Consider the following 25814-nt stretch of genomic DNA (forward strand, 5'->3'; position numbering starts at 1 on the left):
GAAAATTAGAAGAGATACATGAACCAAAGCACTTCTTACTAAACACTTCTTTGAGCTCTTAAATTTAGGGTTACGAGATCCTGGGGACAGAAATCCTTTGGTTGGAGTGGTAATATGCTGGATAGAAAAAGAGGAAAAAAATCTCTCAGGATCGTAGGAATTCAGTTAATCATAAGATTCTAGCTACCCTGATCTCGAAGTATTTTTGTTTTCAGAGAACTAGCATCTCACTCAACAGAATAAGACAAACTACAACAGTATTTCTTAAACTTATTCTCTAGTCTTTGCTCTTGTAATTGCGTGCAAGTTACTACGAACATGCACTGTAGTGCATATGGCATCATACCTATTATAAATGAGAAACCAAGCAGTTACAACATACAGAATACACTTAAGATATAGTTTACCTTAGCCTGAATGTTAGATAAAATTTTAAGACTTCGTGAAGATGGTGAACTATTTGAAGAATGGGATCTAATGACAGGACTCCTCCTATCTATGTCATCTGCCAGTCCTTCTTGATAAATTGGATTTGCAAAAGAGACTCGCCGAATCTGTTTTTAGAGAGAAGTAGTTTTTACGGTTAAGCTGTAGTATGAACTCAAACCATCCATCACCCTCTGGTGAAATGAGTGAGAGGAGACAAAAAACTCAGTTTGAAATAGATACAAAGTCCTCGAATACCACTGATCATGTTTCACCCAAGGACAGAAAAGATGGCTTTCTTACTGCTAAAGAAAACATTAAATGCATTTGTAAAAAGCACCTCAAAATGCAGCGGTAAGATCCTAACTGTACACTGGTTTTGCAGTAGCGTTTGTTCCCCTGCAATCCAAGCAGGCAGATCAGACAGGTGCTCTATTTCAAAAATAAGTCATCATCATCCCCTCCCCGCCCGTAATACAAGTCTGTCAGTGCCTGTTTATTAGAAAAAAATCTGCAGGTCTTCACTTTTAGCATGAGATCATTTACAACAAAAGAAAACAGTCAGTAATTCAACACACACGACATTCCAGACAGTGGATTACATACGCCAGTTACTGCACAGAATTGCATTACAATACCTTATTAGCAGGTGACAAGGAATCATCATCTTGATTTCTTTTTATACCTCTCTTTAAAATACTAGTGGATGGAGAAGCTGAAGGAGACCATATACAGCGTGCCTGCATACCATTAGGACTTTCATTAACTAAAGAATCAAGATCTTTTGGCTTTTCAGGCGAGTCCACGCTGTTATTTTCTTCTGTACCTTCTTTATCTACAGCTACATTTTCAGGCACTAGAATTTCCATTTCCACCAATTCCTCTTTCATCTCCCTATCTTGAAAATTGTAAGTTTCTCCTAGATTAATTTCATCTTTTTCTTCATCATCCTGATTATCTTCTAGCTCATTCATCTCTCTTTTCTCAGGTTGGCTAACAACAGTCAGCACCTCAGGTATCTCCCCCAGTTGTCCATTTTGACTTATTTCTTCCTTTTCTGTAGCTGCTGGCTGGTCACTGTGATCCCTGGCAGCTAGACAGTCGTCACCATGCTCATCTGGTGAGGCACACTCAGGTAGACACTGCTCAGTTCTGTCATTCTGATCCACAGGCTCTTTCGCTTCCACCACAGAGTCATTAATTTCACCTGCTGTACATGCTACGTTCTCTAGATCTTCCTCCACTGCAACAGGATTTCCTGGCAAACTATCTCTGGATTCTCTCTCTCCTTCTGAGAGAAGTGCACCACATTCCTTAAAGGGAAGCAACGGGGTGCTCACGGCACACGGTGCCATGGACAAGCTCTCTTCAAAATTAGAATCACCAGACATCTCTGATGTATTTGCAACTGCCTGAGTAGGGGTTGTTTGGGGCTCATTCAGTTCATGGTTATTCTCACTTTTTATTTCAGTGAATGACTTCAACTGCTGCTTTGTCTTTCCACCACAGCAATCACAGCTCCTTAGTCTTCTCATCCTTTTGCTTCTCTTGTGCTGACACTCAAGCACTTGTGAAGAGGAAAGAACATTACCTGAAACATTTGCTCCTGCTACAAATTCAGACAGAGCACTTGAGCTAGTGTTTTCTGTGTTTGCTCGCTTTTCAACAGATTTTTCTTCTTCTGCTTTCAAAATTTGCTCAGATACACATGGGTTGATGAAAGATTCAGTCAACGGAGCAGGTTTGTTTTGTTCCCTATCTGGGTTCTGTGCATCAGGCGAAACCTTTGAGTCGGCAGGTCCCATGGCTTCACTAACATCTGTATCAGTTACCTGGTTTTTCAGTTCACAGGGTTCAGATGTCAGTACAGTATCTGTGCTGACTTTGCAGCTTAGCTCACCTTTCTTTATTTCCAATAGATTCTTAGTTTCAGTTTCTTGAGATGACATCTTATGGCTATGGCTTTCTGGAAGCTGTTCTTTCAACTTAACTTCAAGAGAATCATTTCTATTTTTCATTTTTCCAGATTTTTTCTTCCTTATGTTTTCTTCCTTGGTCTCAGAGCTATCAGACTCTGAGTTTTCTATGCTGGAGAGCAATCCTTGTGAAGCTCTTCTTGTGTGATATCGTGGGTGTTCCTTTACCTTCTTTTGACCTACTGTATCTGAACTACCTTCTTGACCTTCCGTATCAGCCCTCAAGCTCTCTTCTGGCCTCCTAGCACTTTTGTTCACTTCCTCGTCAAGACCCCTTGAAGCACGAGACTCCTCTGAGCCAAAGTCTTCTGCAGCAGTTCTCTCAGGCAGATTTTCTGTTTTATTTCCATTTTCTGTAGTTTTCCCAGAAACAGCTTTCTGCTTTTGGGATACATCATCTTTAATCTGCGGCACCTTCTTTTGCGCAGGTTTCTCATCATCTTTACGCTTGTCTTTCTTTTGCTGGCTGTTTTCCTTATCTTGACTACCTGTTGTACTTTCTGCAGGTTCTGACCGTCGTCTTGAAGAACGTCTGAGCGTTTTCGGATTAGGAGACACATGTGGAACCTGATTATCATCACTTGTTATCTGGTCAGATGATACAGTGGTCTCTGGGGGTGTATTTTCTTTAGAGTCTGCATCTAATGCCCTGGTCTTTTCCATTTCTGCTATAGCATGTTCAACTTTTTTAATTTCTGCCTCTGTAGAACGGAGAGCTTGAGACTGAGCAAACAGAACACGTTCTGTCTCTTCCATTGGTTCAGGATTATTTTCCATATTGTTGGAAGCAAGAGAGTCTTGTGTACTTTTCTCTTTGTCTGGCCTAATTAACAATTTGGGCTGCTTATTTCCTAGTTGCTCAATTTTACTCTGTCTGCGAGTCAGCCTTCGTATTGCAATAACTATTTCTTCAGATTCAGGTTTTGAAGAATTTTTATTCCCTTCACAGGATTTTTCTACTTTAGCATCAGTCTTGGGTATATTTGTATTTTCTTGTTTATCTGGCATAGAAGCACTTCCAGACACTTCCAATAAACTGTTCAACGCTGAAACACTGAAGGGTCTGTTCTCTGAACTATCAAATTTTTCCAATGTAATGAAAGATTGCCGTCGGCTTGCAGGCTGTGGTGTTCCAGAAATTACGTCACTTGAAGTTGAACTAGTACTGACATTAGAAGTATTTTCACTTCCTGCTACTAAGGGCTCCTTTGAAGCTGTTTCCATAGTACTTTTTTCTAATTCCTCTCCAAATGATGGCTCCTTCAGAATTGCGTCAGCTGTAACCCTTAACTCTCCCTCGCTTTTTGAAGTTGAGCTCTCCTCTGCATGAGTAAGGGACTTATTTTTCACAGAGTCAGCATTCTCCAGAGGATTATCCAGTTCGCAGTCCTCCATCATTTCATCTGGTTCATTAATGCAGCCCTCACTCTTTGCATTTTCTTCCTGTCCCAAAAGTAAGAAGAGTGCTGTAATTTTGCTATAAATACAATATAAAAAAACAGTTGTAGCAGAACATAACACAAAAAAACAAGGATTTTCAAGCTACCCTTCCTCCAAATTATCCTAGGATCTGTCCTTTAGTAGTTACAGAAGGCAGAACACAGATTTAAAAAAAAAAAAAAAAAAAAAAAAAAAAATCCTTTTAAACGCCAAACATGAAGAACTGCAAGAATATTTTATTAAAGTATTGAGAGGTATTTAACAAGCCTACAACTGAAATATTTTTAATGAAAATGTTGCTGTATTTTATCTACTTTTTTTGGCACTACAGTCGAAACAGCCAGCTATCAGTGCATTTTCTACACTACTCATGTCACCCATATCAACATTATTCAGATTTGAAAAAAAAAAAAAAAAATAAGGGAAGTACAAGGGAAACAAGATATTCTCAAAACTTCAGGGCAACACTGCTTATTGCTGAACTCACACAGAAGTGTCTTACAAGTTACTCCACAAGAAAGAAAAAAAGATTTCTGTGAGCTGCTACATTTGGGGGGTTTTGCTTGAAAAGCTATCAGTCCAATCAAAAAAGCACATATTTATCCTAGCCAGTAATCAAAGTTTTGCTACCCATTATCAGAACTGCTGATACGAAGAGAGTATCACTGGTATGGTTATGATTCTGATATCTTTATCACCATTAGATAATAAGAAATTACCTGAGGTTTCTTTTCAGTATCTTCTTTTGTATTTTCTATTAAAGAAGACTTTTCCCTAAAATAAAAGTTACTTAAATTAGAAGTGCTGCAAAGAAAAGGGGATACTTTCAATGTATGCACTGGCCACCTTTACTTACAAAGACTCTTCCTGGCTCTGAGTGTACTGAGAAAATAAGGTAGTGTCTTGTGAAGTATCCAAATTGTTGTACATCGCAGGAATATCAGTTCTGGGAGGGGAAAAAAGAAAAAAAAAAAAGCAAGTCTGACTTTTTTGTTTTTAATAAAAGAAATTCTGATGACATCGCGTAAGCTAACACATTCATCACAACACAGCTGATTCTTGTCTGAAGCAGACCAAACTTCCAAACTCACAAGATTACTCAAACTGCAGTGTGAAACAAAGCAGGGACTGCTGTACAAGAAGCACAGCAGCGTTCATTCAGGTAAGGACACTAGACAATCACACAGTCCCCTCCCCATCCTGTGCGGAAAAGACATAATATTGCAATCAACTACTAGAAGTTCACAGTCCCAGTGACAAAGCAAACTGGAAAGTGGAAGAGAGATCACTATTTTCACTTGTATTAAAGCTTTTTAAATGAATCTCAACCGTGCTTACAGAGAAAAACCACCCCTTGTGATTGGGATCCCACTGTGCAAAAAAATCATTAACACATGCTGACCATATAACCCCAGTGCGTTCCCATCAAGCCACGCTGCACACAGATTTTGCTTACAAACCACATGTCTGAATAGCTCTGGTAGCTGACTGAGTCCACAAAATAATATTGCAGTATTATTTTCTCATATAAAAGGGGATAACTCCAGAACTTGTTTAATTACAAAGGAGCCTTCAGAAATACTCTGATTTCTTATGTGCTGCTGATGAATCTAAGACTTCTCTTCATCTTAGATTCTTTCCTTCAGATCAGGTAGAGAAAATCCTTTTATTTCAATGATTTCAGAAAAGTGACAGCTTCTATTTTATATTCCAAACAAGAGTCATGAAATGAAACTGCAAAGCCTAAATTATCAAACTAAGGCCAGATCACACATACTGTAGGTAATCAAAATAAGAACTGTAAATCAGAGATTAATTAGGTTGCTTTTGGTATAGTGAAGCAGGGAAGTTTGTTAGCTTTCAGCTTTTTAACTTGTATGAAAGAGTGACACATAACTTTAATTATGTCCATTTGATATACTCTACTCATAAGGGCATTTCACAGTAAGTTTAAACAGAACGAATTACAGACCTCTTTGACCTAAGCACTTCTTTCTGATGTTCTGTCAATACTCTTGCTTTTGTTTCTGGAGGAATAAACACAAAATCAGCAGATTTCTCCTCTTCCAAAACTATCTCACTTTTAGTCTTCAAAGATGAAAATTCTAGTTTCAGCTGTGGAAAGTAAAAAAGCTGGATTAGAAATGAGACAGATTCAGGTGCAGATAAAGGTGCTTTCACAGTTCAGGTACCTCCATCCTAAATGGAACAGTTCTCAAATAGCTGTGGCTCTTTCTGCGTTAGTCAGCAGAGATCCCTCTGCAGGTGCTGGTTTACTTCATGAGTGTTTTTCCCCCCACCACCACCTGTGAGAGAGGTTCTGCAACCCCTCCTCTGTGCGCTTGTACAAACATATTAGCTTCTGCACTTCCTTTAGTTTCTTGAAATTTAAAGCCCTTAACAGGTGAGTTCACCTTGATACTCAGGATGACTAATGTTTAGTGCTGTTTAATTAATCAATGATTCCCTGAGCACATGGTAAGAGGGATCCCATTTAAAAAAAACTGTTTGCAATCACCAAAGGATGACAAGAACAAGTACCACTGCATCACCCCAGTTGGACAGTTGAAGTATCACCATCCTTTTCCTGTCTCCAGCATATTCAAAGGACAGAAAAATGCTAGTATCCCTCTAGATCTCTCAAGTTTCCTGTTGTTGGGCAGGTTTATCTGTTTCAACAGCTACCAGCTCCAGATTTAGGAGGGAATGCAGGAGCTCTGAGTATTTAAGGACCATGATCACTGCTGCTTTATGGATCTACCAGAAGGTGCTTTGCTGCTGAATACACAGGCAAGCAGAAGGATCAGTTACACCACAGTGATGCAGTGTGTGGCTGTAAGGCTGCTTGAAGAACTCGTCTCCTCTGCGTGAGCATCATGTAAAGGTGAATAGCAGTGAGCACTGACACCAGGATCACACTGAGAAAGTAACATGCCTGTTTAACCTCCAGGAGGGAAATGCTCAGTATTAGTTGAATGGTGATGCACTGACTTTCAAAAAATTCCAACACAGAGAAGTATTGTCAAGACAGTCAAGTGCAATGTAAGGTAAACTGATGTTGACGGTCACAAGGCCAGTTACAACTGACTTATCTCTTTAGAGCATCATCTATCTTCAGGGGAATGTGGAGAGGATGATCCTTCTAGCATCTGCTCAGGGCTTGAAGACTTTGTGATTGATTGCTTAAAGAGAAGTACAAACTGTCAACAGCAAGGAACCAAGCGAATGGATGCTGGGGGATGTGCTTCGCCCCCAGGAGAAATGACAGCAGCTACGCCCCTTCTAAGACCACGTCAGAACTCAAGCCAGAGTTAACCACCTCATTTTTCAGCATAGGGTTTAAGGAACATCCAGATGAAAAAGGTATAGCAAACAGAACAGAAAGAATTATTTCACCAGACAAGAGTCTAAAAACTTACATTCCAGACACAAGGAAAGGAACAGTTATCTGCTTGGCACATTTCATCTTACATCTTTTGTTATCTTATGGATAAAAAAAGAGAAGAAATACTCTACCCTTCATTCTCTAGTACCGGGGTCACACGGATTAACAGTGTTACTCAAAAACTAAACTCTGAGCACATGGCACAGCTCTACCAAAACTCAAGATGCACCCCAACATTAGAGTTTGTCATAACCTGCAACCAGAAGCATGAATTGTGTGCCCGATTGCCACTCTTCCTGTTCATCAGGCAGCCTTCCATAATCCCTCCTTCAACCTCAGCAGTCTCTAAACTTATTACAGAATTTGAACAGAATTTACATGAACATCCTATTCATTTTAAATTTGAAAGAAAAAATTGAATAAATTCAGTATTACACAATTCAATAACTAAGAACTCGCAACGGTATTAAATGTTCCACTGCAGAAAAAAAATGGATCCGATTCGTTACACTTATCCATAAATACCTTACCTTTGCAGATGTTACTTGAACATTACTGGTCTTGTCTTTTACTTCACTTTTTAGTTCACTCGTCTGTGCCAACAGAGAATCTCGTTTTCGACCGGACTTTACTTCCATTCCACTTATCTTTGCATCCCACTGTGAATTTTCCATCTATTTAAATAACAATACACTGAATGCATTGCTAAAAAGAAACTGAACTCAAGTTTCATAAATCCATCCTGAGATGTGTTTGTTCTTCCCACTCTCCCATTTTCTTTAAGTTACATAGAGGACAACTTAAAAAATTATTTTGAACAAGCTGGTAGTAACCAAAATTTAAAATGCAAGAACTGTTAAGAGTCAGTCTCTTGTCAGTGCTTATTCAGCTTAGTTTCCCACTTCAAATATGAAGCAAGTGCAAGTCAGTCATGGAAAGGAAAAGAAATGTTGAAATTCACCTTGCCCTAGGAAACCTTCTGAACAATTCCCCCAGTTATACACAATGAAGCACCCGTTGGAGTCAACAAAATACTTACCGCATCAGAAAATGGGCCGCTGTATTCTTCTGCTATCTCAACGCTCTCAAAACCAGGCAGTAGGAGTGGAATTTTCTGTTTGGCTTGACTTAACACAGCTCTGCTTAACACAAAAGTTTAGACTTACTGGGGGAGAGCGGAGGGAAGCACGCAACAAGACCAGCAGACACAGCAGCCCTCGTAACAGGCAAAACGTATAAGGTAAACAGAACAATGCCAATTCACCCATCTCCAACTCAAGATCTCTCTTCCTTGTCTTACAATCCATGGCTTTTACAGTCAAGTAACCTTACACATGGATTTCCAGACCTATTTTAATATTTCTCAAATATACAGTTTTATCCTCAAATGCTTAGAAGAATGTTTAAGTCATTGCACAGTTAACTTCAAGGATGAAGATACTTCCACAATTTAGACAACCTATTACCAATGCTTTTCTTCCACATATACATACTTGACTAAGTCTAGTTCTTACGATCAGAAAGAGTATCTGCTTACAATTGCACTATGCATTGCTGCACAGTCCAAGCCACACAAAACAAAAATATCTCTTACTTTAATTCTTCAGGGTATGTTAACGATGTAGTCTTAGCAAATGTTGCGTTCCAGAAGTGGGCACACTGGTTGCGTATCTGTTTGCTCTTATGCTGAAATATTACACACAGCAATGGGGAAAGCTGCTCTAATAGTTCACTGTCATAACAACCAGTGCAGTGAGACTGTAAACACAGGATAATCTCAGCCAGTAGTTTTTCAAGCTGAAGGAAGGAAGAAGCAGCATTTTTAGTCTTTCATTCAAATGTTGCACATATTTACTACTTAAAAAAAGGCTTTTCTAAAAATAGAAAGAGTTGTTATCCTATAGGATATTATGGTTTGAATAAACAAGTCTGAACACCATGCCACAAGAAGAGTCTCACTCTAAATAAATCAGATGTAACTGTTTAACACCTAAGCTAATGGCTTCTCACATTAGCTATATTTTCAGTAAAATACAAATAGTTTAAAAATTAAACCTCTACCTTTGCTACAATTTTGTTTAGAATACGGAATGAATGGCAAAAGAATCCCTCTGGAATGTCACATTCCCCCCTCCCTTCCCTCCTTCCAGCGATTGTTCTCGCAAGTTTACCTGGTTGTTAAGATTACTATACACTCTAGGTACATCAGCAAGCCTGTCAAAACAAAAAGAAGTTATGAAATATTTTGCTCTCATCTATCCCAAACATAAGAATTAAACACACACACTCCCGAGCATTGCACACTAGTCTTAATACACAACTTGAGGCATACATAATGTAGGTATGTTGGGAAACACCCTCCTCCCTGGACAGTTACAAGCTTCCTGACTTAAAGACTTTCCAGGGAGCCTACCCTTCAACAGCACAGATACCCACATGCTTTAAACATTTCTTTAAACAACTCAATGGCAAAAATGAGTACTAACCAGCTCAGCTTTATAATAAAATGTTTTCTGATAAAGTAACTTCTACCTGCCTTGTAATGCTCTTATCTCTCTTTCCAAACACTTTTCCCAGGCCCCATCTGCATATAAAGCTGAAGCAGTACCTAAACTAATTCCATGTAAATATATCCCTACATACACAATCCTGAAAAAATGAGAAATCAGTGAAGCCTACAACTTCCAACCTGAAGACAGAGGTTCCCAAACTTACATTTGCCTGCATATTTCCTCCCTTCAAAGACATATCCAACACGAACATCTCCCTTTTAACGAGTAATTCTGAGACAGGCAATGCTCAGAGGCAGGTGACACGGAAGGTGGAGAGAGGAGGTGTAGTTCAACTCAACCTTGATAGAGGAATTTATTCAAGCTTTAAGATTTTTACAGCTGTACTAAGTGATTTTCAGACCACATTTACTTATGTGCAGCTTGTTTTGGATAAGTATTATTTCCAGTGGCCATTTCAAAAGAAACAGATCATGACTGAAATTTTCGGTTTGCACACAATGAAGCGGAGATAACGTTATTCACCCCAAAGAGACAACAATTTGGAACATTGAGCTTTCAGAGGTTATACAGCTTTCCTTTTGCAATGGAATTAAGTTTGGTTTCATTTCTAAAGAAAAGCCTTACAATGGGAACTACTACCTGCATGTGCATTTTTGGAATCCCACTGAACCTCGGCTGCACTGCAGACTACTGTGCACACAGGCCAGAGCACCAGACCCGTCTACATTCAGCAGCGCGTACCAGCTCGGGTACTACTGTGCCCTCAGCCCCGGCACCCCAGTTTATACACAGCCATTACAGAAACCAGCAGGTTCTCAGCAACTGTCCCAGACAGACACGTTTTATTTGCAGTGTCTGGGTGTGCTACAAGAATGGTACCCACTAACTAGGTTGTCTAGCAAAATACTCTGCTCTAAAAGAAATTTAGCAGGAGTTGAAAATTCTTAGTATCTCATGATTGATGCTTTGAAAAACCCTGAGCTATATTTAAATATAATGCTTGTTACAGACTACACAAAATTACACCAATAAGCATCAACACAATGAATCCAGTTTTCCAGTCGTTCCTGAAATACTCACTTTGTTTTTTCATAAAACACTGCCAGAGGTTTTGAAAAAATTGCAAACATAGTCCCAATCACTGAAGGCAATGAAACGCGGCTGATGATATTGTGAAGAATAGCAATAACTGAAGGACCAACGGAGACCAGTGTTTCTGAGCAGATTTCTTTGGAACTGAACGCATGGAAAGAGTTTATTAACATCACCAGGAGCCTGAATAGAGAGGCAAGCTTTCCAAGAGGCTCCTTTTTCTTCTTAGACCAATCCGTAGGTGTCTGTGGAGCTAAAAGAAAAGATTTTTAAAAAGTTTATTTTTTCACCCTTTCTCCACACTTTAAGATTCCTACCTAACCTACATATATTACAACAAAATATATTAGAACTTTTTTTCTACATGAGAAACAGAACTTTGTTTCCTAAACTGTATCTGCAGAAAAATAGTTTAACACACAGACCCAACAGAAGACTTACATTTTCAATGCATTACTTTATGATATCACTACAAATACAATTCCAATTCCTTTCATTTGTACTTAAGGTTGCTCATACAAATGACTATGCTTTTAAGTATCTTTAATATCTACTTGCAAAAAGATAGCAACCACAGTATGGATACTAGTCAATATGCATAAATTTTAGAGCAGGGATAGGGAGGGAAGGGGGAAGTTTCAGTCAAAGTGAAAAGGTTTGATCACGGTTTTCCCTCATTAAGACTTTCAATTAAAGCATTTCATTCTTTCAGTAGTCCACCACCACAGTGACTTGCTACCCTAATATTGAAATGTGGCAGAGAAACTAAAAAAGCCTTCGGTTTTATACTGAATTACAGTTACTTTGCAAATCTTTTCTTCAATAGTTGTAAATGGGAATAGGCAACAGCACAAAGCATCTTTTACATACAATGTCCCTTTGTATTCATATATTACCATGGATTTCAATGCAAAGCAGGAAACCATTCTACAAATCTATTAATCCTATTCCTGATTAACGCTATGCGAAGAGGCTTCATGAGCAGTAGCCTTTCAACTGTAATGTTAACAGCTTAACATTCGTTTTAGGCAGGTATTTATTATATAGACTATGGTTTATGATCAAGCATTACTACTTCAAAGTATGTTTAAACAGAGCAAAAGAGGCAGACTTCACGGGCAAAAAATAAAATTACAGCTGAAACATCAAATACATCTTCAGGCTGAAGCAGAGCTATATTCTAGAGTAAGCTGAAAAGGAACGCAGCCTCAGTGTTTACATGAATTTCACACGTGCTGTATTTTGCCAAGCTAAGTTTAGTAACTAAATTTAGTAACTAAATTTAGTAATTACTAAACTTAGCTAGCTTAACAAAGCTTACTAAACTGCTCAACAATTAAGAAAAGATACCTAAATACATTGAAATTCTGAGTTCTCTTCTGGGACTTTTTAAAAATCTCTTCAGTGCTTAGATAATATGTATATTATATGGGCAAAGAAAATCGCAATATTCGAAAGTTTTTCTTACATCTATTTTTTGGTTGATATTTAGTACCATACGGTGCAAAGTTGATGCAGTCCACCATAACTGATACAACATGGATGAGACCATCCACCACTGAAAGGATCTGAGTAAGAAACCGACATCATTAGCAAACCTTAAAAAATACAAGGTTACAGTGACAAAAACCAAGATGTGTTGGCCATTCAGGACAGCAATGCAAAAGCTTCAAATCTGGAAGTAGGGAAACAGACGAAATTTGACTGCATGATCAGGTAAGACCAGGAAGAAAGATTACGATTTAAAATAAGCAGATTTGCATAAGGTAAAGATTCAGTCTTCCCGCTCTACACAAATGAGATGTAAACATATATAATTCTAAAGAGGCAAAACAGTAACAGGCAGCTGTAGGAAGATACTAGATTTAAGAAGATGCATCAAAAATGTAAAGGTTCAAGGTACTAGCTGTCTAGCAGACTGTCATCAAATTTCAGTGTGTGCTTAATTTCAGTTACTACACAAAACCTGATTTTTAGAAAAGCCACTGTTGACGTTAACAGCAAGATTTTCATTAGCAACACTACATTCAGAAAGCACAATCAGTTTCTACTAGAGATGAAGAGACTAGTGTCAAGCCTTTTCTTTTTCCCCAATCCACCACACCTTCTTCTAAACAAAAAGTTGTGCTTCCTTTTAAAAGGAAGGCCAAAAAAGTCTAGCTTCAACATAACCATTTAAGAGCTTCAGTATGTAAGTTAAGTTTGGCTTAACAAATAATTACTGATTTCTGAAAATTGAAGTTTATCATCAGGATTAGTATACTGTATACAGCAGCATCTAGAAGTTATAATGATGTAATCCTCCAAACTACCTGTTTTCAGATTCTACTTTTCTTAGTCATTTCTTGTTTGTTCCTTTCACAGTATTCTTCCCCGCTCCCCCCTCCCCGCCCCCGCCAAAAGACATTCAACTTTGAAGCATCTAAGATTTTGTGTTCCAAAGGTAATATTCACTGACACCTACTGACACTCTTACTCTCCCCATCTGAGAGGATGATCTGAGGAGGAGGATCTGAGACAAGAGAGGTAATGTAATACCTCCATCTTCCAAACGTTTCTCTTTTACAAAGCTTTACTGTTAAAAGGTCTCAGTTTTAGTGTGTAGGGTTGACACTGCCAGGAACAGAGCAAACTATATAGGGAAAACATTCTCTGAATGCTATGACACTATTCTCCTTCCTAAAGGAAGCATCTGGTTTTTTGGTATTGGTTAATCTGACCTTAAGTTACTTTATATATTCATTTCAACTAGTCAAATTATATTTATCATAATAATGACATTCACTAAGCCAGCATTATTTAAATACTTAGAAGCCAAATGCAAAACTTGCTTATTTTAATATTAAAGCATTGTAATTACTTTTACTGACATCTATCAATCCATATTTGGATCAACTCAATAACTCTGACTAGTAAAAAGAACTTTCCTGCTGCTTTATTTAAGTCCTCCCCACCACCAACTTTTAAGTTACAGAAAACACTACATTAAAACTTCCAATATGTTCTTGCACACGTACCTAGTTTAAAATATATTTGCTAAAATATTTATACAGTTCAGTATCACTGGTTTATACTCACTACTGGAGTTTCACCTTCTAGCCCAGACATTATTTTTGCACAAAGTTCTTCACAGCATAGGTTTTCTTCTGCTGTTGCAACTAAAGCAGCACAGCGAGCAAATGCTCTATACAGGTCTGACCAAGTGCGCAGCAAGGATTTCATAGTTGGCTTTAAAATAGAAAGAAAAAGTTTATAAATATAAATGTCTATGCACAGAGATAAAAATTCTTCTTCTGTAAAACCTATACAACTTGAGAATTCCAACCTTCAAACAGTAGCCATGTATACACACACACACACACACAATACACACACACCCTGGTAAATGAAACTCTGAGATTATTAGATAGTACGCCATAATTTTCATAAAACCCACATTGTTTCTAATCAGTGTTAGGAATTCACTGTTACCTGTGGAAATTCCTGAACCGGGAAGATATGGAATACAGGTAGCAACAATGCGCTATAAACAGCATTAAAGTTGTGTTCCAGTGCATCGCCCTGATTTACTTCATTAGTCTGCAATGAGAAATTTTTTGTGGATTAGCAGCCTGCAAGATTTAAATGATAAATAAGACTGTTCTAAATGCATTTATTTTGTACATAAAATTTGCACAAATTAAATAACTTACGGTATTTTTAAATTAGCCATTTCTCAGCTCCTTCAGAGCTTAAGTAGAAGCCAGTATTAAAAAGGGGGGGGGGGGGGGGGAGACAGGGAGCACTACTCTTTAATTCCAAAATAGCTCCTTAACCCCAGTGGAAAAACAGTTAGAATTTAAATTATTTTTTACTTATTTCAGTTGCAGTAAATGATGCTAGCAACCTATTTAAAGCACCTAAAAATAACTTCCTTCAAAAATTCAAAGATTTTTTTTAGGTCCAATGACTACATGGTGATTAGCTCAACAATTCCTACGTTCAAGTCAGTGTATTCCTAGCAAGCAGCCTGCAGAACCAGTTGAATATTAGTTTATATGGCTTCTATTAGAGCTTTCAATTAAGTAGTCTAACATTACTGGAAAACACTGTTCTAATTACAACCTAAATCTTGCAACTCAGTATTCACACAGAGCAAACAAGATTAAAGGCAAAGAGGTCCTGAAGGGCAAATTTCCATCCTTTGCAACAACCAGGCTACACTAAAGGCTCAAAGGACATCTATAAGCATCTGAAATCTTTAAAAAGGAAAAAATCCGAACACTGTACCGCACACTGTCCAAAAAATGATTACTCTTCTGACTGGAATCATTTTAAACCTCACTTCTGATCAGCACTCCTGCTTTCCTGCTCCTTTTTGCAGCCTCACTTTGCAATGTGCATCCTTCAATTACGAGCTTTTAAAAATTGCTGTACACATCCTACTTTCACATATACTACCACGGCTTATGTAATTTCACCATCACTTTAAGACATCTAATTCCTAAAAATATATTAAGATAAAGATCAGCACAAAATTTTTCCCTGTGTTTTTCTTTTGGGAGGGGTGGGGATGAGGGAGGAGCAAAGGGAAGGGGGGAAAAACAACACTATACCCGATTAATCCATTCCGTCAGCGGATTAACAACAATACTCCACATCCTCCAAAGATGCTCCTTGTTCTCCACCTGCTTTGCACTCTGATTAATAATGCAGAACACAGATTCACTGAAAGCCAGGGGAGATGTAGGACCAGATAAAACATAACCCACAAGAGTTTCTAGGATTACGAAGAATCTAGGGGAGAAAAGTTACTTAGGTAAGTTTTGTCTTTTTAACTGAAGTTAGAAAGAACCTTCAATAAAATCTTAGACTATGGGAAGCTTGTTTAAAAAACAAACAAAAAACAGTAATCTTTACTTAAGAACACATACCTCTCATCTGTTACACACTGTTCCAAGAGGTTATTGTGGAAAGGCAGCTGAATTAAGAACAAAGCTGGCGTTCCCTTGTAAAAGAAATTTAAGAGGTCAAAACGGTCTATACCTCGAACAAGTGAAATAGCTGATTCACTTAAATGTGTATCTATCTTCTGTATTTAACTGCAAGCCAGAAATCCATAACCATTAAAAGCAAACTATAGGAAATTGAATCCTAACACTTCAAAATAAAAACTAGTGGTGAAAGATCCTGGTACTTTAGCAGAATACCAGTTATACTATAGCTGAAGCTAAAAACTTCTCTTTTTTAGAAGGCTATGAGTTATTTACAGTTCCTTGAACAAGATGGAGCAATGTGAGATTTGCTTAAAGTTTCAGTAAGGCATCTTTCAGACAACCTTGAATCTTTTAAAATCTGTCAGAGAATTATTTCATATTTGCTAATGCTAAGCCATTTAACAAAACACATTTAATATCTGCCAGTTAAAACTTCATCAGCCTTAATGAAGCTCTGATTTCAACTACAGCTTAAGAAAACCTCCAAACAACAAAACAAAAAGACATCCATGAGAGCTGAGCAGAATTTACACTACTTGCGGCATTCCCTTGCTGTTATACTCAGATATTCTCTCACAGATATTGGTGAATACCCCCAAAGAATTCCGTGCGCTCCCCAACGAAGAGTGTAAACAATTAGCTGCTTTCACAGGCTAGAAAGCTCCATCTCCCCCCGCTGCTGCAAAATAAATGAGAAACCTCCTATCTACTGAGGCATGTAGAAGAGCTGATCACCCCTCAATTCTAAACAGCCCTAAAACACCTTTAAAAGAAAAAAACTGACTGCAGCATGTTCCCCCTCAGTCTGTTTCACTCCAACCAAAAATCTTATTTCAGCCTTTTCTCACAGGCTATTTTCCGTGGTTGTTTTCTAGACTGCCTTCATCTAGCTCTCCCTTCTAAGGCAGTGCACAGAATTCAGGGTAGAACACCAGTCAGGGTCCACTAGGACTCACGCAGAACAAGAGTATTTTTTTCTAATGCTGGAAACCAGCTTTTTTTCTTTTTTTCCCCTTTTTTTTCAAGTAGATTATGGTTGATATTTTCAGCTGTTAGGCCACTATGACTTCTGATCATTTTCTGCAGTGACACTGTCCAGCAAGGCATTCTCTGCTTCATGTCTGTGCATTCGATTTTTCCTGAGGAGTTTAACACTTGTACCCTTCTTTAGTGAAATTAGACTTCACAACATTTTCCCAAAACTTCGTTTTTCAGTATATAACAAGTACCATACAGTTAAGACTATGTAGTTTCCTTGAAAACTCTCTGCAATCCGTAATATAAATCGTGACTTAAATAAGAGGAGAAACCTTGCTTCATTCAGTATTTTCAGCACATCCCTATTTAGCTATAGACAGTTAAATTATTCATGAGAAGTCAGGGGCTGAAAACAGTCAGCGTTCTGGAAAGCTGAATAATATAAAATTTTCAAAAGATCTGGATGTCATGACTTAAAGCACTCTATACATTTGCGCACATATGACTTCCTAATGCCTTTAAGCATAAATAAAGACAAAGATCTGGAATAAAGTCAGACTTACATTTAAAAGATCCATATCGGCAATCTGATAAGCCGGCGATCCCAATACTTTTGGGGGCAATTCCTTAACAGTAATGTCAATGAGGGACTAGGATGGAAAAAGAAGAAAATGTACTTAAATATACTAGGAACTTTAGGAAAGATATTTTTGTAACAGTACAAATTACTAGTGAAATTGTAACATTTGCTCCTCCTTAGTAAAAAGTCAAAAAAGAAAATCCATCATAGAAGTAGCTGTTCTTTGAAGCAAAAGGCTCTGGGAGAGGAATCATATATCCTATACTGTAAGCACTGTTGATAAATCTAAAAAACACTTTCTAAGAAACCCTTAAGGAACACTGTGTAGTCTGATTACAATCGCCTAACTTAATGAAGTTTTCAACAAAAAAGCTGGCTCTTAAGAGACAGTTCTGATGCATAAAATGCAAAAGACTGCCACCAAACAATTTAGAAAATAAATAAAAAACAAGATTAAAAGAACACCTCTGACTTACCAGTATTTTCTGCATAGGAAGAGAATTTGATCTAACAGTGTTTTTTAAGGCCTGGAGCAACATAGTCAGTACTTCGGACCCTTGCTTTTCTTTCTTATTTCCTAGAACAATGTATATTTACAGTTACAGCAGAACAGACTAACAGTCACTCTGACCATCGTTAAATATAACACATTGTAAGCTGAAACAAATGCTGTATTTCGCTACAAACATATGCTAGATACTTTACGGAATCAGTCACCAAGTCTCTAAACTTTTTACACTGTTCTTTAGAGCAAAGAAAAAAGTTTTATTATGAAAACCGTAAAATCTTCCTACCTTTTACATGGACTTCTGTACACACTTAACTGACATGTTCAAAAACCCTGTGAAGTATTACCTCATCCAAGTAATATATCTGGCAGTGGATTTTTGCTATGCTTTTCAGTTAGACCTTTCAGTGCAAAAAAACTTCAGTATTAAGAATGTTCTGGACTTTTAAGGCCTTTATACAGTAATGGACTTTTTTATTTAATATGAAAGAACTTCTCTTTATACATCTGTGAAGAGATTGTTTACTATGAGAAAAATCTAATTTTAAAAAAATCATAGCTGTAGTCACACAAGGAAGAATTTATACTAATTTGATTAAGACTCTGAAAAATCTAAAAGCTGTCCTCAATACAAACACTTGGGTGGGATTATTTTTTTGATATGGCAAAGATTTTTTCAGTAAGAAAAGCACAACTCCTCAAGCAATTGCAGAGCTTCTACATCTTCTTGCTAAAAGACAAGACAGCTGTAGTCACATGGTACTGTGCCTTCGCTAATAAGCCTCACTGGACCAGATCAGATTTTTTTTTTTTTTGTAATAAACACAGAGGCATCATGTAAGATTAGCTTGTTTCTTTAAGAACAACTACTGATGATGCCTAAAAAATAGGCAACTACTAGCAATGAAGCAAACACTTAGACTCTAATCTTAAAAAATTAACTGGTTAGCAATAACCAACATAACATGTACTTTTTTTTACCTGATTCAATAGCTGTTTTTACATATCCATTAATGTCCTTCCATATAATATTCAGCATATAATCTGCAACATAACATATTTCTATTCAGTTTGTAATAAAAACATTAAACAGACACTGAAGTACAAATTGTGTTGAACTACAGACTTTGATTTAAGCTACAATTCAAAATCTTTCAAACCTAGCCAGATCAGTTCTATTTAATAATGTCAGCACTGGAATAGTATAGTAGTTTTATTTTTTCCCCCCCTTCCCCCAGATTGTTTCTAACAAAAGAAAAATCTAATTTCACCATTAAATTCTTACCAGGAACCTCTTTTCCAATTGCAATGAAGCCATCCTGAACTGCATTTATAAGTGTGCTGGCGTGCTTACAAAAAAAAGAAGGGCTACTGATCAACGGGTACTGAAGAGGCTCTACGAGAAGAACAAAACATATTCCGTAAATCTGTTATTTTGTGGTCCATTTTTAAGGCAAATCTTTTTAAAAAGAAAATCAAGCATAAATATGAACTCTAAGCACTTGATACAATTGAAAACATCTTCTAACATTAAAGATGACAACTAACACCTTTAAATATTTCAAGCATTTCATGCTAATGGGCATTAATTAAGTCTAATAAAAATAGTAATTTCAGATTACGCAAAAATACTTTGAAAAAATAACTCATATACCTAAACTGAGTACCAGCTTATTTTGCTTAGCAAAATTCAAAACTTCTGGGCCCCTCAAGAAGTGAAGCAGCATTTCGATTCCCAGAAGTTGAATGGAAGGAATCACCACCATTCCTGCTGTACTAGAATTCAAGTTCATCCTCGGTGTGACTGGACTTGCAAATGGGTAAGAACCTGGAGTGAGGGTTGAAAAATTACATTATCAAGTATTTCATCTAGAATCAAGTGAAGGCAAAGATTCAACAGACCAAAACCCCAAAGTTAACACTAAAAAAACCCAAATCAGAGTAATATAGGCTTGAAGAGACCTGTGACAGTCAGACATCTAGTACAAATTCCCACTCCAAGTTAGGTTAACATCAGTTAAGCATGTATTTTGAAAGCATACATATCTTCCAAAGATCTCTTGGAAGAACCAAAAGTTTCAGACTGCAAGCTTTTTTTTTTTTTTTTTTTTTTTAAAATGTCTCTCCATGAAAGTTGCTGTTACACAGCAACTACTAATAATTCTATTGCTATGAAAACATTTCCATTAGAAACTTCTATACTCAAGCATGAAAGGTCCCAGATACAAAGAATACTGACGGATTTCACAGAGGATTTTACAAAGTTAAAATTAACTAATTTTCCTGTTAAATGGAACAACAGGAAGATTTACACATCTGGGATACTCATACAACATACCTGAGGCTTCTAATTACAGCATCCTACAATTACATAAGGCCTAGACTCCTAGATGTTCTATACAGAAAACAAAGGCAGTTCCGTAACTCACACATTTAGATACACAGCTCAACTTGCTGATATTTAACATGCATTTAAAGAATCAAAATTAGATAGGTATATATTATGATCACGGGGTGACTCATTCAAGCAGAAAGTGAAAATACTATAGAACTGAAAATGACATATATAAACAGTGCCTATACCAACAAATACTAAGAAACAGAATTTTAAACTGAGGATCAAAGCTCCCTCACCAAAGGCAACACAATTCAGGACATTAAAAGCTGGATTTCAACAAAATTTGATTAGCATGATTTTGTAAATTTCCAACTACAACAGTCTGTATTAACTAATCTAAGTCCCATCTCTAAGCTCTCAGATGAGCATGCAATATTCTAAATAGGTTTTGTTAATGACATATTGCAAGTGAAAAAGCATAACAGTGTCTACTATAACAGAATAGCTCCTGTTTCTGAAATATAGTTGCAAAGAGGCTTGTGTTTTAATACCCGATTTCTGCGTAGGGTTTGCTGAGGCTAAACTCTGGTTGGCTGGTCCACGTGAAGGTGTTCCTTGCAACACAGCAGACGAATCTAGACTTAGAGTACTTTGGATTAATGGTACGCAAACCTGCAAAGATACCAAACCTCAGTGAAAACAGGAATGACATAGACGAGCAGTTAAAGAACTCTTAAATTTCAGTGTAGACTACTGCTGTCTACAATATCAGTGTTTCCAGAGTTTCTGGGTACTTCACAGAATCACTGAATGGTTGAGGTTGGCAGGGACCTCTGGAGATCATCTAGCCCAACCCCCCTGCTCAAGCAGGGTCACCCACAGCACACTGCCCAGGACCGTGTCCAGACGGCTTTTGAACATCTCCAAGGATGGAGATTCCAGAACCTCTCTGGGCAACCTGTCCCACTGCTCTGTCGCCCTCACAGTAGAGCAGCTTTTCCTCATGTTCAGACAGCGCTGCCTGTGCTTCAGTTTGTGCCCGTCGCCTCTCATCCTATTGCTGGGCACCACTGAAAAGAGTTTGGTCCCGTCCTCTTTACACCCTCCCTTCAGATATTTATACACACTGATATGATCCCCTCAGCCTTCTCTTCTCCAGGCTGAACAGTCCCAGCTCCCTCAGCCTTTCCTCATATGAGAGATGCTCTAATCCCTCAGTCATCTTAGTAGCCCTTTGCTGGGCTTGCGAAGGCTAGATTAAACCACTGTAGAAGTGATTTAACTGTACCGTAATTAAAAAGTTAGATGAACTTTCCCCCCTTCTCTCACCTTGTGAAGTTTAATTTAATGAAATTCAGAAACCTAACAGTAACACTTTATTCATTCCAATTGTAATGCGAGTGCTAACAACATTAGAAAACTTTCTATCAAACTGCATTTCCAGAACAAGTGCAACTACCACTATTATTAAAGTCAACTCAACTACCTAAGCGCTGCTTAAAAGTCTAAGCCTTCAAATCCATAGTGAACAGAATACAGAAACCTTCACTCAGGCCTATCCTGTTTGAACAAGGCAGAAATCAGTCTGCACATTATAGACAATGATGACTCCTGAAGTATTATCTGGATATGATTTCAAGTCAGCACAACCCAAAACAAGTGTTTCAGGAAGACAAAATAAAAAAGCTAATCCCCCTGCCCCTCCAAGTTGCACACATCTCAGAACAACTTTCACAAGAAATATTTCCATTACTGTTAAATGAAATATTAAAAAGTTGGTCTCTGTTCTGTGCACAACACACTTGAGAGCCCTTTATTTCTCTTATGATTAACTTCTATTTGCATCTTTAGAAAATAGACGAATTTACAGAAAACTGTACACACTTAACAACTGACTAGAGCATACACGAGGTTCCTTAACTAACTGTAAAACATCTGCTCAAATAGATGCAGACATTCTTTTCACTATCCCACATATCTGCTGACAGTTTATAAACATGAAATTGAAGGCTTTCACAATATTTTTGTGAACGGGCTATCGTAATAGCTTTTCTCCTTGTTCACTGAATGTTCCTTTGGAAGGGCAAAGCACTGCCTGATTGATTGCAAATTGTAGAGAAAAGTACACCTGGACCAATGTTCTATGTTGCTTTCTAAATATTTTGCATTCTTTTCAGTATGTTTTCCTATGATAGACTTTGCAAAGCATATACTTCCACAGTGAAAGGACAAAGCAGTCCTTAGATAACCCACTTAGGTTTACTACAACCATGCACTGAGCAGAGATTTTCATTAAGATGCTCACATGACATGCAGATATGCTCTCAACTTTCACAACTTTAAAAAGATTGCAAGCATAGCCCCAAATACTCCTTCTATATAGAATATATACATGTAAAAACCACATACGTGTAAGTCAGATTTAGTCCCTTATGACAGTTTCATTTTAATACTGAACTAGGGAACAACAAAACAGGTATAAAAAAAATTGTTATGAGAGAGAAGACTTAGCTTCGCACACTCAACACAGTCTAAATGATTATGCCATGACTATTTTCAGGTTTTTTTACCTGTTCAAAGTTCGCAGGCAGCTGTGGTCCCAGCCTCATAAGTAAATACCACCAGACCTCCAGTTTTGTCAGCGCCAAAGCCTCTGTTCTCACATGGATAGAGCTCAGTGGTTGCATTAGCAATTTCAGCCTTTTGGCACTGCACAATATATCTTGAGGACAAAAAAAAAAATCCGTATTTTTAAGCAATGCAATTAAAAATTGATTTGCAGAACAAAAAAGGAAAATTTTTAAACCATATGTCTCTTTCTAGTGTATTTTAGCTTAAAATACAGTGAGTAACAATTTGTGGAAACACATTATGTATACACCAATCTTTCTGACCTTTTTTATTGCTCTAAAAGTTTTATGGAATGACTCCAGAAATAGCAAGCATTTCTTTTGAATATCAGGACTGAAATGAAGTCTGCTGAATACTAATGTAAACATGGAAGAATGATATCCACTCATGCTTGATAATTTAAAGAGAACAGAAAAAGGAAACCAATAATATAATGTGTATGTACATTAACTACTGAAAGCATCTGAATGGTTTTAAAGTATACTGGAGTCATGAATGGTAGTTTACCACTTTTTTATATGACTTACATTTATATAACTTACAGGTTATTTAAATTAATCTTCCTACCATGTAGGAATAGCAAAGCAAGTCTGGACAGAGGTTTGCTTTATCCAAGTGCCCAAAGAAGAGAAACTTTTAGCCAACTCAGCAGCAGCAGAACACATCCCTCTGCAATTAACACGAAACTGCTCAGACTGCTTTTGCAGTAGGTAATCCTTGTTATTCGCATTAGGACACACAACACAAATGCCAATAACACCAAGTAACTTTTTTTAGAACAACTACTGGAGTCTTGAAGCATTGCTTTTATCCAATTAGCCAATACAACACAAAATAAAACCTACAAAATAATGTTTTTCCTCTCTATTTCATTGCTGTTTGGCTCAAACTGTTATAAAACAAAGGTTTGTTAATTAACAATTTCTCCTAGCAGCAAAATTAAGATAGAACTGATCAAATAAAGTTAGTCCTCAATTAAAAAAAAAAAGCATATTTCAATTTTACTTATACATATGCATATACAGTTGATCACTATCAAATTGAGGAAAAAATACATTCTCTTCCATTTAAGTAATGTGATGATAGACAAAACAGTTCAGGTGTTAGCTTTTTGTTTTCAAATCTACCTGGATTTAGAGCAAAGTTATCTATTAGACTCTTCCATGCAATGAAGGCTATTTTCTTTACCACTGGTGAGCCACTACGAAATCCAAGTTCCTCCAGCTGCAGCAATGAGTTAATAAAACTTCCACTACGATGCAGAGTCTGAAGATAAAGATGTTCACAGAGTTAAGATATTTATGTTGTCAAAAATCTACAATCATGAATCCTTTGGGAAGTAAACTTACTCCTTTTCTACTCACCTTTCCAAGTAGTTTCACAAATAGCGGCCATAATTTCAACACATAAGTCTCATTTTTTGCAGAGAACAATTTTTGGAGTTCTGAAATTAATTTCTGCAAACAAAAAGAAAAATATTTTTAGCAAGGAATATACTCACAATACTCTAAAAACCATGTACTTGTATTCATGACTCTTGGAAAAACACAAACAATCTGGAATTAACTATGTTATTTCTAGATCGGAAAGATACAGTTCTGTTCCATGCTGCATTTGTCAGTAAATCAGTCAAACTTTGCTAACATTTGATTATTTTTTTAGGCTGAAGCTAACAGCAGGGGATGTTAAGTGTAACACAAAGGGCTTCTACAGGTATGCTGGCAACAAGATCACCAAGGAAAACACGGGGCTGTTGCTGGATAGGGTGGGAACCCTTTGATGGACATGGAAAATGCGGAGGTACTCAGTGCCTTCCTCTCCTCTCTTGACTGGTAGGTCTGCTCTCAGGCCTTCAACCTCTCTCTCCCCCATAACCTTTGCTACTGGGCACAAAGGTACAACCTATGGTGAAGAACTGAGCTAGGGATCACTTAAGTAAACTACATATAAAAGTCCATTAAACTGTACAGCATGCATCCAAAGGCGCTGAGGGAGAAAACCAATGACACTATGAGACCACACTATCATTTCTGAAAGGTCACAGCAATTAGGAGAGGTCCCCAATGACAGCAGAAAAAAAGGCAATGTTATGCCAACCTCCGAAAAAAGAGCAAGGGGGAAGACCTGGAAGCTAACCAACCCAGCTTCAGTGCCTGGAAAAATAATGGAGGAAGTTCCCATGGAAGCCACTTTCAGGCACACAAACTAACAAGAAGGTCTCTACAAACAGCCAGCAGTTTCATCATGAGCAAATGCTGCTTTTCCAAACTGCCTGCCTGCTATGAGGAAATAACTGGCTCCGCAGACCCAGGGAGTGCAGCAGATGTTCTTCACTCCAACTCTAGCAAATCTTTGACACAGTGTCCTCTACTGTCCCTGTAGCTGAATGGGGAGATACAAACTAGTCAGACAGATTACAAGGTGTGTCTGGACTGTGGGGCTCAAAGGCCCCTGGCTAGCAGTTCAGAGCCCAACTTATGTGGCATTCATCAGGGGTCAACACTGGGGCCAACATGCTTTAACACCACCAATGACCTGGATGACGGGGTGGAACGCACCCCCAGCAAGTCTGTCATTGACACTAAGCTGGGAAGGGAAAGCATTGGCTGGAGCACTGGCGAGCAGGGCTGCCACTCAGAGGAACCTCAACAAGCCTGAGAAATGGGCTCACAGGAACCTCACAAAATTCAAAGGTAAATGCAAAGTCCTCTGCTACCTACAGTAGGGTTATAAGGAAGAAGCCAGACACTTCTCAGAGGCACCCAAGGAAAGCACTGCAGGAAACAGTCACAAGTTTCAACACGGCAAATTCCACTTGGGCAAAAGGAGGAGGGGGGGGGAAGAAAAAAAAAAGACTACCCCCCCCACACACACCTTTTTTTAAATAGTGAACATGGTTAAGCACTGGAACAGGCTGCCCGGAGAGGCTGCAGGATTTTCCATCCTTTAAGATGTTCAAAAACCAGATGGA

At 37.8% G+C, this 25814-nt stretch overlaps 1 protein-coding gene across 5 annotated transcripts in view; it reads right to left on the bottom strand.

Annotated features, from left to right (window-relative positions):
- The window catches only part of RIF1 (replication timing regulatory factor 1), a 36871-nt gene that overhangs the window by 3601 nt on the left and 7456 nt on the right, over positions 1-25814 (bottom strand). For 2 of the 5 annotated variants that reach the window (XM_064514546.1, XM_064514549.1), the window contains 25 exons: positions 24208-24300; positions 23971-24109; positions 22783-22934; positions 20764-20884; positions 19529-19702; positions 19160-19270; positions 18856-18918; positions 17843-17943; positions 17350-17436; positions 15746-15819; positions 15428-15608; positions 14304-14411; positions 13911-14060; positions 12301-12400; positions 10821-11085; positions 9399-9441; positions 8822-9024; positions 8267-8369; positions 7758-7901; positions 5815-5957; positions 4699-4788; positions 4562-4616; positions 1065-3845; positions 408-554; positions 40-117 (listed from right to left, as the gene is read on the bottom strand). In XM_064514546.1, coding sequence (XP_064370616.1) covers positions 40-117; positions 408-554; positions 1065-3845; positions 4562-4616; positions 4699-4788; positions 5815-5957; positions 7758-7901; positions 8267-8369; positions 8822-9024; positions 9399-9441; positions 10821-11085; positions 12301-12400; positions 13911-14060; positions 14304-14411; positions 15428-15608; positions 15746-15819; positions 17350-17436; positions 17843-17943; positions 18856-18918; positions 19160-19270; positions 19529-19702; positions 20764-20884; positions 22783-22934; positions 23971-24109; positions 24208-24300 — 5706 coding nt within the window. The remainder of the gene's footprint in view (positions 1-39; positions 118-407; positions 555-1064; positions 3846-4561; positions 4617-4698; positions 4789-5814; positions 5958-7757; positions 7902-8266; positions 8370-8821; positions 9025-9398; positions 9442-10820; positions 11086-12300; positions 12401-13910; positions 14061-14303; positions 14412-15427; positions 15609-15745; positions 15820-17349; positions 17437-17842; positions 17944-18855; positions 18919-19159; positions 19271-19528; positions 19703-20763; positions 20885-22782; positions 22935-23970; positions 24110-24207; positions 24301-25814) is intronic. The other 3 variants (XM_064514547.1, XM_064514548.1, XM_064514550.1) reach the window with 3 other exon arrangements.

Source organism: Dromaius novaehollandiae, chromosome 7 (assembly GCF_036370855.1).
Source record: "Dromaius novaehollandiae isolate bDroNov1 chromosome 7, bDroNov1.hap1, whole genome shotgun sequence".
Taxonomy (NCBI): Eukaryota; Metazoa; Chordata; class Aves; order Casuariiformes; family Dromaiidae; genus Dromaius; species Dromaius novaehollandiae.